This window comes from Loa loa (genome assembly GCF_000183805.2).
Source record: "Loa loa unplaced genomic scaffold supercont3.344, whole genome shotgun sequence".
Classification (NCBI taxonomy): domain Eukaryota; kingdom Metazoa; phylum Nematoda; class Chromadorea; order Rhabditida; family Onchocercidae; genus Loa; species Loa loa.
The window spans coordinates 45,728-58,752 of record NW_018108524.1 but is presented as its reverse complement, the minus strand read 5'-3'; the positions used below and the strand labels follow the sequence as shown (position 1 = coordinate 58,752).

At 30.1% G+C, this 13,025-nt stretch overlaps 3 protein-coding genes across 3 annotated transcripts; all 3 read left to right on the top strand.

Moving 5' to 3' along the window:
* Positions 1–356: 356 nt before the first annotated feature.
* LOAG_01203 (hypothetical protein) lies at positions 357–3,845 on the top strand (the record flags this gene model as incomplete). The annotated part of the gene is made up of 6 exons (XM_020445672.1): positions 357–579; positions 1,903–2,060; positions 2,810–2,921; positions 3,083–3,222; positions 3,418–3,534; positions 3,648–3,845. 6 exons carry the CDS (start codon positions 357–359, stop codon positions 3,843–3,845), a joined length of 948 nt encoding a protein of 315 aa, XP_020303892.1.
* A 1,819-nt stretch (positions 3,846–5,664) lies between these two features.
* On the top strand, positions 5,665–8,252 carry LOAG_01202 (hypothetical protein; the record flags this gene model as incomplete). Its single annotated transcript, XM_020445671.1, has 7 exons — positions 5,665–5,714; positions 6,210–6,349; positions 6,423–6,567; positions 7,026–7,110; positions 7,355–7,439; positions 7,662–7,786; positions 8,073–8,252. Exons 2-7 carry the CDS (start codon positions 6,214–6,216, stop codon positions 8,250–8,252), a joined length of 756 nt encoding a protein of 251 aa, XP_020303891.1. The 5' UTR covers positions 5,665–5,714; positions 6,210–6,213.
* A 319-nt stretch (positions 8,253–8,571) lies between these two features.
* Positions 8,572–9,056, top strand: LOAG_01201 (hypothetical protein; the record flags this gene model as incomplete). Its single annotated transcript, XM_003136741.2, has 2 exons — positions 8,572–8,706; positions 8,865–9,056. The coding sequence occupies 2 exons, from the start codon at positions 8,572–8,574 to the stop codon at positions 9,000–9,002; spliced, it is 273 nt and encodes a 90-aa protein (XP_003136789.1). The 3' UTR covers positions 9,003–9,056.
* Between the last annotated feature and the right edge of the window lie 3,969 nt (positions 9,057–13,025).

Here is a 13,025-nt window from a genome sequence, read left to right as displayed (position 1 = left end):
TTTCGGCATTCCGATGTAACGAATTACTTGAACGGAACAATCGTTTGTCATATTCTATTTATCGCTATCGAAAACTCTCTACGACATTGATAGCGGTGAATAACAGCGTCAAAGTATTGGACAAGGATAATTCAAAATTTAAGTCCAATTTCAATCTTCTGCCTTCCTCAGAAGCTAATCTGAATCATCTAAAAATGTTGATGTTTTTGAATTATCAAAGTTCTTTTGATATTTCATTGAGATATTATCATCATACATTGGTATAATCACGATCTTTTTCAATTACTATCACTATCAAGATAAGCCATTGAGATTTCTGCAATATTGTCATCCAAACTCTTGTCAACATCACTCTAATGAACTTTCATGATCAGCATCGTTTACCTTACAATTTCATGCATTGTACATTTTGTACTCTTTATTCCAATGGATATGTAGAGCTGCAGGAATATGCAAAACAACAAGAAGTGAAACATCGTCGTAAAATCATTCTTCCTTGCGTCATTCCATGGGAATATGGATCCAACAAATATGCTAGTCAAAAAGGTACCGGCGGTTTTGGTACCATTCGAAATGCCAGTAAGTTTCATTTTAATTTTATAATTTCACAAAATAAATTCTAAAAATTTAATAATACCCATTTTTTAAAAGATCAAACAGTGATTTACCACTACTATAATCAGTTTAAACTGAAGCATTTCTCTTTCAAATTTTGATATCCGTTGGTAGGACAATGATAAGTAGACCAGTGAAGTGATTATTTCAAGCGGAATTTTTAGTGTGCTATGGCGATGGTTGAAGATTTCTTGAATATTAAATCAATTTAAATTTATTTGTTGTTCAATTAAATGTCACAATACAATGAATCAAATGTGCATATCATTTTTTTCAATTCTTAAATTGCCAACTTTTTAAAGTATAATTCACTCTAATCATTTGAAAATTATCAGTTATCAGATTTCACTGTAATAGTAATAATATTTAAACGGTGCTGTTGTTTGCTTAAAAGGAAAAAGAAAAACTGCATATTATTATGTTGTTTACATGAGGAGGTTAATTTAAAGTTCCTGTAAATCAATTCTCTTAAGAAGAGTGCCGGGAATTTCTCGAAGATTCTTGAAGTCATTGCAATTCGGTGTATTGTAAGTAATTATGTTGTAAATATCCAAGTATTAGACTTCATGTATAGAATCTTTTGGTTTGAGAAATGGATAAACATACTACTGACATTATTTAATCCATAAATTATCAAAAAATAGACTACTAAAAACGAGAGGTCATGATTGTCAGTTTCTGTTTTGGATGTTCCAGACATAACCAATCCATTATAATTATGAGGGAGTAAATGATTAAGTGGACAACTGACCATGCTGGATGACTAAGAAATAATAAAACGGACCGATGATAATGTAACTCATAATAAGGAATAGTTAAGAGAATGCTCATTACATTGAAACATCCTATTCAAATTTTGGAAAGCATTTTTTTAATTTCATTTTTTTTAGTTTTTATTTATTTTTTGTTCTGCAAAAACAAATTTTTGCAATTTTTACAAAGGAAAAAGAAAGGGACTGGATGATTTTTGTAATAAAAAAGCTTTAAGAATGATGACATCTTTTTGACCTTATATTTTAGAAGTTTCACAAAAGATTTTATCGAATATAAGTTTCAAATATGAAATTCATTTCCAATGTTTGTTTTATTTTTTCGAGTATTAAAAAAAAGGACTTTTTTCGTGAAAAAATTGCTTATTTGGCGGATAACTTTAATGATCAGAATTATTTTAATTTAATTCAGGGACAGGAATGCTGTCTCCATAAGTCACAGGTTTTCTCAAATAACATCTTGATCTTTGACCTAGAAACAGGACAAAATTGGTGATTTTTTTTTCATTTTTTACAGCAACACCAATCAAATGTAGCAAACAATTAAGCGAAAGTAATGATGGTGTAGTACCATGGATGAATTGTCCCCAGTTACGAGATAAAGAACTTGCATCTCAAGCAGGCCTAACACCATTTGGCGGAATTCGAGAACATGCCATCAAAGTACTGGATAAGGTAACTAATCACCAGAAGGCTTTCTATCATCTCTTAGTCTATCATTAATGTTAATGATTTCACTAGGCTTCCATTTCCTAGTCTATTATTAATGACAATTCATCATCAATTTCGGATATGAATGATCCCACCTACTAATTTTCTCTTTCTTTCGAAGAAGAATGCCAAAATTTCTCCAATATTTCATCTTTTCTTTTATTGCTTTTTATAAGAAGCTTAGTTATAAATGACACGTTTTCTTGTACGATTCAGATCTTTCGCTGCAAAACTAATCAAAATTTGAAGGTTTCCTAATTAATGAAATTCATTTCCGACGGATGCTTTGTAATTTATATCACTCAAAATGAAAATCGTGTCATCAAACATGATGGCTTAGTTAGCATCAATAGTATTGAACAGATGATGATGATGTTGAACTGATTGATTAATTAATTAATCAATTGATTGATTAATCGAAAAACGTGAAATATCGCTATTTATTTAATCAATTTGAAAATTAAATGAAATGCGAAGTGATAGGATTCAGAAGCATAGTAAAATAAATGACTGGGATCATCTCTTGATCGGATAACCAGATCAAACATATACGGTGATCTGTTCACTGCAAATTAACGAATTACGATCTACTCTTCTACAGTTCCATTTTCAACTAATTCGTCGGACAAATTGTGCTTTAAAAATTAAATTTACTTGAAGTTGCAATTAATTCAGTAGTTTTATGACAATTCCGCAAAGAAAGTCTATTTTAGGAGGGTGAAAAGAAGAAAGATATCAATAAAATTGTTGGTGATCAGACTAGCGAAAGTATATTAAAGATTTGGTCACAAGCAAATCCTGATGCTAAAAATGGTCAGCTATTCGGTAAGTGTCAAGATTAATACGATAACGGAGGAAGCGGGGAAGTAGGAAGAAAAGAATGAGAGAGAAAAAGAGAGGAGTTGATTTTATGAAATTAAATTAATCATCACCTCAAATCTTGCTATCTGATTAAATTTTTAATTTTTAATTATAAAAATGTTTAGGGAAACATCGAGATGCTGTGATGGAAGTGAAAGGCGGTCGACAATTTAGTCAAAAAGAATTAAATGCAAGTCGAGCCGCTATCCCAAAATTTCAGGATCCACGTGAAACACTAGCAGCTAAAGCAAAAAAGGCTGATGGTGTAAGTATTTTTGTTTTTGATATCAAAGGTTAGATGAAGAATTGTTGAAGTAGTCATGCCGTGCTATAATTTTACTCCTAAAGTATAGCAAAAGGCATGGTTTCAGCTTGGAGAAATGTAATAAATCATAACTTTGGTAAGAACTGAAAGTTAGGGCTCATTAGAACTCAGCATTCACTTTTAATTTGCTTTTAGATTCGTTCTAACGGGTCAATCACTAACAGACAAGAAGTAGCCAAGCAAATTAAAAGTGGGAAAGGGACTGAAGATGATATCCTGGATACACATTATATGGCTTGGATTGGTGGACAGGTCAGTTGATTTGATTTCTTATTTACTTTCAAATAACATGGTTGCTCTCTAATATTTATGTAAAAAAGAAGGTACTATTCAAAAATTATATCACTTATGATGCTAATTTTCAGTTAACTCTACAATCACAGTCACCTTCAGATGACTTCCAAAAGTCTCGCGACATCGTCTCTAGATCATATTTTGACCAGGTAATGAGTGAGAGGGAATATATGATCAAGAAAGCAAAAGAAGATAAAGTACGACGTCAAGAAAACAGGGGAAAAGGAAAGGTGAAAGGTAAATTTGAAATCGATGGAAAAGAAAAGTGAGTCAAAGAAGCAGAAATAATGAAATGATGGAAGAAAATCAATTGTGATACGGAATTGCAGAATACTGATAATGTTTCTGATAAATAAGACCATTTTATCACTAACAGTTATCGGAAGACGAATCATCAAAAAAGATTATGGATTAATTGATAAGGGATGATTAGAGATTTAACTCATTCAAAATGTTCCGATGTTTTGGAAGTATTGCAAGAAAGATTTAGCTTTATTATTGATATTAATTAGTTAAATTGGAGTTGTTGTTTCTGAGCATTCAATTTCGTAATTTTCCTTTTCCAATGCGCATATTGTTTGTTTTCTTTCTTTTTTACACCTATTAGCTTAATTATAAGGCCAACAAAAGTGGCCTTATTGTCATCTTTGTACATCAATTTGTCATCAGTTCTTTAGCATTTCTTTCAATCAATCAATCACATATACCGCTCACAATTATATGTAAAAGTATTGAGCCTTTTTTGTGGACATCAGATGAAATTCGATTTCAAACAGAATTATTGCGCTCTGTCATCTTTCTTCTTTGTATATAATTTTAATTGTTTATTTTAATGCAAACAATTACATTAAAAAAATTGAAAGTATTGTAAGTTTTTGTTGCATTTACATTCATTGTTCTACGCTTTACAATATATTCAAATTTATCACTTCGTCATAGGGCAATAAATTAATGAATAACAGGAAATTATAAATTAAAATAAATTCTAATTGAAATCAAAAAGCATTCAGTTCATTTCAATTCCATTTCTTCCGATATTGCCATAATTCGACTTGAACATTGTAAATTAAAGAAAAATGATTCGTGATTCAAATTAAAATTAACTGTTAACCAAACTAAAACAATGTCACAACAAAGTGGTGACAGTCTGGGATAAAATTAATTACATTCATGTGATACACGTACATCTTTGACGTGTCTGTTCAACAGAACTAATTTACTAAATAACCGAACATTGGCAATGTTCCTGATAAACTCTTACTTTATTTTTTTTATTCTTTTTTTCATATTTTTCTTTTGCGAAATAATTTATAGAGTTATTTCTCGCGAAGTTTCTTTTTTTGGCCATGGTTTTTCTTTTTTTTTGTATCAACGAGAGTTATGGTAGTTCATACATCAGTATGGTAGTTCAAATAAATCAATAATAGTTTGAGCATATAGGTAGATTTCAGCGCCTCATTTTCTCAACCACTATTTTTTCCAAAAGATAATTGCATTTTATTCTTTTCTACATCCCGCATATATTTAAAACCAAATTCCTCAAAAAAAAATATTTCGAATTTATCAAACGAAAATTTAGGCTCTTTTTTAAAACTTTTTTTTCTTTTCTATCTTCTAATAGTGTTTAGCATTCAATGTTATCATATACCTTTTACTGGTTTGATATCATTAGGTTTACTAAGTGATTCCTCATATTTGTGGCCAAGTTTTGTAAAAGTATCACTGAGGGAAATCATTTGGTAACCAAAAATTAATGATATTTTTAAAATTCACCGTTTAATCTATAATAACATATTTGTTTTTGAGCTTGTTGTGAAATAGAACAGCTGTCTTTTAGCTGTCAATGATAAAAGATAATAGAAATTGCAGTGAAACTACGTCATCAATTTTATCAATCACTTTTAACATTAAAATTGCAATTTTTTTAAGCATACACTTATGGATAGAAGTGAGCATTTGTGCTATCAATTATCTATGTTAAGATAAGAAAAGCAATTGAATTCATTTATTAACCAAATGATATGATGTTAAGTTATCACAATCTCTACGCCAATGTCATTTATCTTTGTCCAAATATTATTCGTTCTTCAACTATTTGTTCATTATTGGAATAGAATTTACTGAACGAATAAACAAAAGTTAGTTTTCATAAATTAAAGTAACAGCTGTAATTTTCATTTCCATTTCCATGTGAAAGTTTTATTTGTTTCTAATTAAGCGTATGAGGAAGAGATAATCGTAAAATAGACCGGTATATCTTGTAACCCTCAGAAACTCTGCTTTTGACATTATTTTCCTGTGAGACACCTGAGGGCTCACTCATTAATTTTTTTAGAGTTTTAAGATATATCGGTCCATTTTACAGCTACCTCTCCTTGATTTCTACCACCCATTAATTTAGTGAATTACTAATTAAAGTGAATTTACATCTAATTTGCATGTTTGCAGTGATTGATAATAGTTTACCATCTGCATCAGATGACCATGACTGCTTGCACTTTATTTTCGAACAAAATTTTTGCTTATAACAAATGTTAATCCAAAGTATGGGTCAACATTAAAAAAAAGAATGGTTCAAATTTGGATCATTGAATTGTTTTGCTTACATTCAAACATAACAAGCAATTTTACAGGACAATGGTCATTGCCACATGGTATGTGTCATTCCTATATTTGATTGCAATTTTATCTGTTATCCTTCATGGAACAGAAAAAGTGCGAAGTATCAACGTGACAGGTATACCAGCTGGTGCTAGGTATCCAAAATTGCAAGGTATATTCATTTCTTTGGTTCATTTTTCATCTAATTTAGAATTAACTGATATTTATTTATTTGTAAAATCTAGAATTTCTGGTGCTGGACAGTGAAATTGTAAATATGGTGAATGAACTTCGACAATACGATATCAATCAACTTGACGATGACCAAATAATTCTGGATTATCAGGAACATACGACAACTCGTGATTCCAGTGATAAAGCCAAGAGAAGGTATCACTAACTTGATAATTTAACAGAAAATTTTTCAAAGAAAAGAAATGAGATGACGAAGTGTAGAAGAACACTTCTTCACTTTAAATATCTTGAATATTAACTTTAATGAATTTCATCATTAATTATGAAAATTAATAATGAATATTACTAATCACATCTCTTTACTACTATTTGATTTACTGTTCTTTATCATTACTGATTTCCATTGTATTTGTTAGTTTGGATGATGAAATTCTTTATGGGATCATAATTTATGATAACAGTATATATATATCGTCCCTCTTCAACTTCTGAACTAATTACGGGCATTATTTTGGTAAAGTTTAAATATCTAAACAAAAAAAATATCCCTGATATAATTGCTTAATGAGGATAAATTATTTTTGTTTGAAATTTGTCAGTTCGTTAACTCTACAGTTAGTTAATTAAAATTTTGATAATGATCATTTTTTTAGGCTATTCAAATGGGTAGATCCCAATGCATTAAACAAGAATACATTCAGGAAATGGATTGCTCTGAGTAATGAATATCAACCAGAAGTTGGCATTCAAGAGAAAAATACTCCAAAGGCATTAATTTTGCTTTTTTCAATTTTAGCTCTTTATATGAACTTTTTCCATTCAATCAAAATAAAGGAAAAAAAGAGGAAAAATAAATTTATTAAAATTTAAAAAATATATAAGCATACAATTTAAATGACATTTCTCATAAAGTTTGATGATATAACAAATTGGATTTTATTATAAATTCTATGATTAATTGCTTTCAAAATGATATTTCCAGAAGAAAAAGGCCATTGATGATTATCTTGATGCGATCCTTAACACTACAATATGGAAAAGCCTTCATCAGTTTCTACTGAAAAAAGGTCAAACATATTTAAAAATATTTCAAAATTCAGCAAAGTATCATTCATCTGTTTTGTTCCACTAATCTTCAAATGAAACCAATCCTTGAAATTTGAAATTTTATAATTTGTATTCTGCAAACTCAAAGAATCGTTGTGAAGTACTAAATGCCTTTTTAAATTTCGAATAAATTTTTTAGTGTGAAAAGTAATGGAATGATAATTACGAAGATTTATTTCAAGATTATCCATATTCAAGCGACTTGCGAACATTCCGTGCTTGGATTAAACAATTATGGTTTGGGGAATATTCACGGAAACAAGGTCTCATTGATTCATCCGGATTCGAGCATGTCTTCATGGGAGAGGTGTTTATTATTAATTATCAGTCCTACATTAAAATTTTGCTTTTGAAATTCGATAAATTTAAAAATTTCCTATCAACACAATTTTGTCATTTGTTACACATTGCAATCCGTTTTTTATTGATAACGTCAAGTCTAGTTATACAGCAAACTCTGGAAAGAGAATTTCGTTATCATTATCAATCATTCTATTTAATCCTACCTAATCCGGCTAATTATCATTATACCGACCATATGTTCGCTTTTTTCTATTTCCAGAAAAGTTTTTAACAGTAATTGAAAAATTCAGCACAAAAATGGGGAAGTGATTGGAATGCATTCATGGCTGCGATTTTATTTACTAGAGCGGAATGCTTCACAACAATTTGATTATCATGGATACACCCTTAGACGATTTGTTAGTTGCGTCACTTATTTGGATAATATGGGTAAAGGCGGTGCTGATAATGAAGAACAGCTTGTTACTTGATGATAAGACATTTGACTTGATAAGATAGATTGATACCAAATATATGTATCAGTACTGTCTTATCAAATCAGATTATTTTTTTCACTTTTTTATCTGGCAAAATTAATTTCAAAAGTGTGGTTATTAAATTAATTAAGAAATTCATTATTCATCTAGATATATAAAATTGAATTTTAAATGTAATTACTTTAGTAAAAACAGATCAGTTGAATTCTTCTCCTTTGGTCGTTGCGCATCGAGTAAATGTTGTATTAATAAGGGCAGTGATTAATTGAATTAATTCAAAGGATGATTGAAATTCTCTTCTTTTCAGAATATTATGGCTGCAGTGAAATTCAGCTGGCGCAAATATCTTAAGCGGACTGGTTCATTTTTCATAGGCACAAGTCCAGAATTTGATCTAGCACTTTATACTCTATGCTTTCTCACACGACGATCACATAACACTTGCAAGGTAAGTTTAATAATTTAGAAAATTCTTTATATGGTTTTAATTTTTCCAAATAATTAGCATTATTAAGTGATTTGTGACAAATATTTAACCAGCAATGGGTTGTGACATTGCTTAAGGTTTCATTGATGGATTAAATTAAAGTTTGGCATCATTTTCAGTTCCAATTAGACGAATGCCCATTCGTCATCACCAGTTACAATTTAATGCAGGAAGGCAAAAATTTTGTTGGAACAGTTTATCCAATTTCTGGGCCACTTACTGATAAATGCCGACAGTATAATAGTCGAATACGGTAAAAGAGAAAATAAATCGAAAATTTAGGCTATGCTAATATTCCGATGTTAAATCCGTTTTTCCAAAGGTAGTTTGATTAACCATATTTTGAATATTTCCGGAGACAATGAATTTGATTGTTAAAAATGGTACTAATTGAATGTGTTGAATTCATCCGGAAATTTTGAAGCTAATTAAGATCACAGTGCTATCTGAGAGGAAATTATTTGAATTATTGAATCAGTATGTTGTGTTAAATACAATGGTACTATTTTAAGTTATCTTTAATGTGTATATTACCGAAAAAGTCCATCAATTTTGTTTTAATAAATTCCGGTATTAAATATTCAAACATTTATTGGACAAAAGTAAAACAAAATACTGAAATGATCAAGGAGAAAACTTCCATTGTATCAAATTGATGTACTGTAATCTTTGATTTCATATTGATAATGAATTACTAGAAATGTTCAAATTTCAATAAAATTCTTAGTAATCCACAATTTTCTTTCTTTCAAGCCACTAACCAACCATTCATAAATTCACTATTTAATTAAAGAGCCTAAGAATAGTAACATGATTGGTTTAGTTTTGGGTATGTCTATTAGACAGATTCTATTGGTAATAGCTAGATTAATGTAGTCTGGGTGGCAGTCAACTATCCCGCTTTTTTTTTTTGAAGGGGAAAGATAACAAAAAAAAATCGATAATTTGCGGATAGAAATATTTTCATGTCACTTTCGGCATAGGAATTATTTTGCTTAAAAGAATTTAACAGCTGTACTTAGTGAATTCAATGATAGTACTTACTGGTGAAGAAGTCCATTTGCGGTCCAGAAGTCCATTCTTGTCCCATTTGCGCATTCATCCCACAATAAGCATTTTGTTGTTTCAACCAGCAATACACTCTATCAGTTTATTTTTAATCATTTTCGATAATTTGTTTTAAATTTGCGATGTAAGAATCGATGAGAAATATCTCTCTGATATTCGACATCATTGATCATCGCTTTAGAAGCCATAGTGACAGCTAATTTACCTTTGCAGGTACATATTCAACAACATGTATCTTTTCTAATATTCTGAGCAGCATACTCACACAAGTACGCATGTTCACTACAATGGAAATGGCTATTCTAGACATCATAGAATTACATATATATATATATATATATATATATGTCCCAGAAGCTTTGGACTTTACTGAGATATCAAAAGTGGATTTTATGAATGACTAGTGTTAGTGAAATGGTCGTGAAATTAAACGGATTAAAACAAACTGATTTGGTATACAGGCAAAACTCCGTAATGTTTTTGTAATTTTATCAATGACTTTCTGAATCTTCCTCAGTTAACTGTTTTTTCTTTCTTTAACTCGAAAAAAATCAAGAAATGGAGCGAATATCGGAACGAGTTAATTTATATATGACCGGGAGTATCGATACACGTGCAAAATTAGGCAGCAATCTTGGCTTAGGTTAAATTAACGGATGACTACAGAGCATAGGTAACGGCAATGTTACCGTAAAAAACCGTACTGAGGATATACGTTTTCTTGCATATTCCCTATCGGTCCTACTCTCTCAACTTTACTAACTTTAATTTTCTGATAGGATTCCTACCAATACTATACTATTGTCAGTCTGGACTGATATAGCATGTATTCTTTTATTCCTGTACTGATATGGGATGCATGATATCACTTCTGCACTGATATAGGACATATCCAATCAGTCCGGTACCGATTGAAATGTTTAGTAGTAAATTGATTCTTGGTTTGCTTATTCTTGCATTAAAAAAAAAAAATTAATAATATTTCTAATGCATTTAATTAACCTTTACGAAATATTTTCATTTTATTGATGAAATTTCAATCCAAAAAATAAGTACACTTCTTTTTGTTTGCTTTCACGTTCATCTTTTTTTTTTTTCTATCGTGAACTGTATGAGAGAACATATACTAGAGACAGTTGCGACAGGATGCGACAATGTTGACAGTTCAGTGATACGTCTGGATAATATACTTCACAAACTATTATACGAAAAAATTTGTTAAACTTTTGTCAAAATGCTTTTTGATCATTCGGATTGTAGCTAAATAGAACAGATCAATCCATAAAGTTATTCGAACAATAGACAGAACGATTTTTAAAAGCAATGAAAATTGGAAAATATTAAAGTTGATGCAGTAATAAGTGTACTGAAAAAGCAAGGAATTGAAATTATTAAAGAGTTGACGATAATACAATTGTCATCTTATTGTCACAATGAAAATATATTTGTCCATTATCGTTACGAACGACCCCTTTTCTCCAATTATCCTTGATTGGATTAGAAACCCGTTTTTCATATCTTTCTCTCTCCTTGTGTCCGTCTCTGTTTCTTTCTCTTTCTCCCTCTATCTCACTTTTTTCTTTTTTCCTGCCACCCAAAATAGACATTTATTGTCACCTGCACAATTCAATTTTCATCTCAACTTTGCCGACTTTTATTTTTTTATTTTTTGCTAAAAATTATTCGAATAAATTAATTATTCGTAGTTTTTGATAAAAAAATGTTTTTGTTTATTTGTTTATCGTTTATTGGTTGGAAATTTATTTGAACCACTATCTGACCGTTCAATAAACAAGAAGGGAACTACGTGATGACTGAATAGGAATGAATCATATTTCCGGAAATTTCTCCGAAGTCCGAATAACGCTACTGTTTGTTACATTGAATAGATGAAATCAATTGATCGGAATAAAAAGAAAATCGATCGAAACCATTATTCTAAAAACCGGCGTGATGTGGTATGACAATTGATACTACCGAGGACAAATTGTACCATGACCTTGTTCACTTTGAGGCGTACTCTGTTGGATGACCTCGAAAATAATAATGTCATCCTTTTAGATCGTTTAATAAAAGTAATAAAAGCTTCTTCAAATTTTTTTTGGATTTCGTCAACTTTCTTAACTTTCGAAAGTAAAAATTGTTAACAGTTTCATTTCATAATCATCTGATGGACAATCACGCTTCTTCTTTCTTAGTCCGTTGTTGCTATTATCCTTCTGAAGCAGCAATTTCTGAAGCGAGAAATTTTGAATCTGAAAGTAGCAGTTTGATAATTAAAATAATGATTATTCATGAATGGATGTGTTAATTGCTCATCTCGGATGATTTACAAGTTCTCCTAAAAATCACAATTGGGAAAGAATCAGATCAAATTTCTACTCGATGTCACTAATTGTTATAATTACATTAGTTATTGATTATCAGCAATATAGTTTGTCGTATCACTAAGTACATCGGTTATCGCTATCATTTTTATTTTACATCATTACGATTGATTAATTATTGTTATTGTTAATTATTACGATGATCGTTACTATTATTGCTACCTTCATTATCTTCAATTGCTTCCGTCACTAACATTACTATGATTCCTTCTGTTTTGACAACAATTTTGTATGGCATAAAACAAAAAGTGATAACTTATTTTCGGGAAAGTTTTATTAAACTTGAAAGATCTCATATTACGGCCCCAAATTAAGCATTTTTAATGAATCGCTTTGGTTGATGCAACATGTTACGCAACTGCTTTTATCCCATATCTGCTATCTTCATACTACCTGTGGTTGTATATGGTGATAAGCTTACTGATATCAAAAAAGATGCAAAACGACAAGGTTTGCTGTGCACAACTTTCCATTAAATTTTAATCCTAACCATACAAAATATTTATTTTAATCCTAAGCATACAAATTTGAAATAAATTAAATCCTTTGATTCGAATTTCAGATTTGTAAGATTTTTATAATATAACTTATTGAATTAACATTCAGTATTTTGATTTTTTTAGCAAATTTCACATCATCGGAATGAAAGAATGGATTTCTTTCGAAATTTCAAAATTCGATTGAAATTTCTTTATTCGACAAATTAAGTTATTTAATAATTATTTTCAAAAGAAAAAAAAGCAGAAAACTTTTTAGTGTCATTGAATGACATAATCCAGGGAGCCTTGAACTTTGTCCGACCAATTATCAGCGCATCAGAACCAC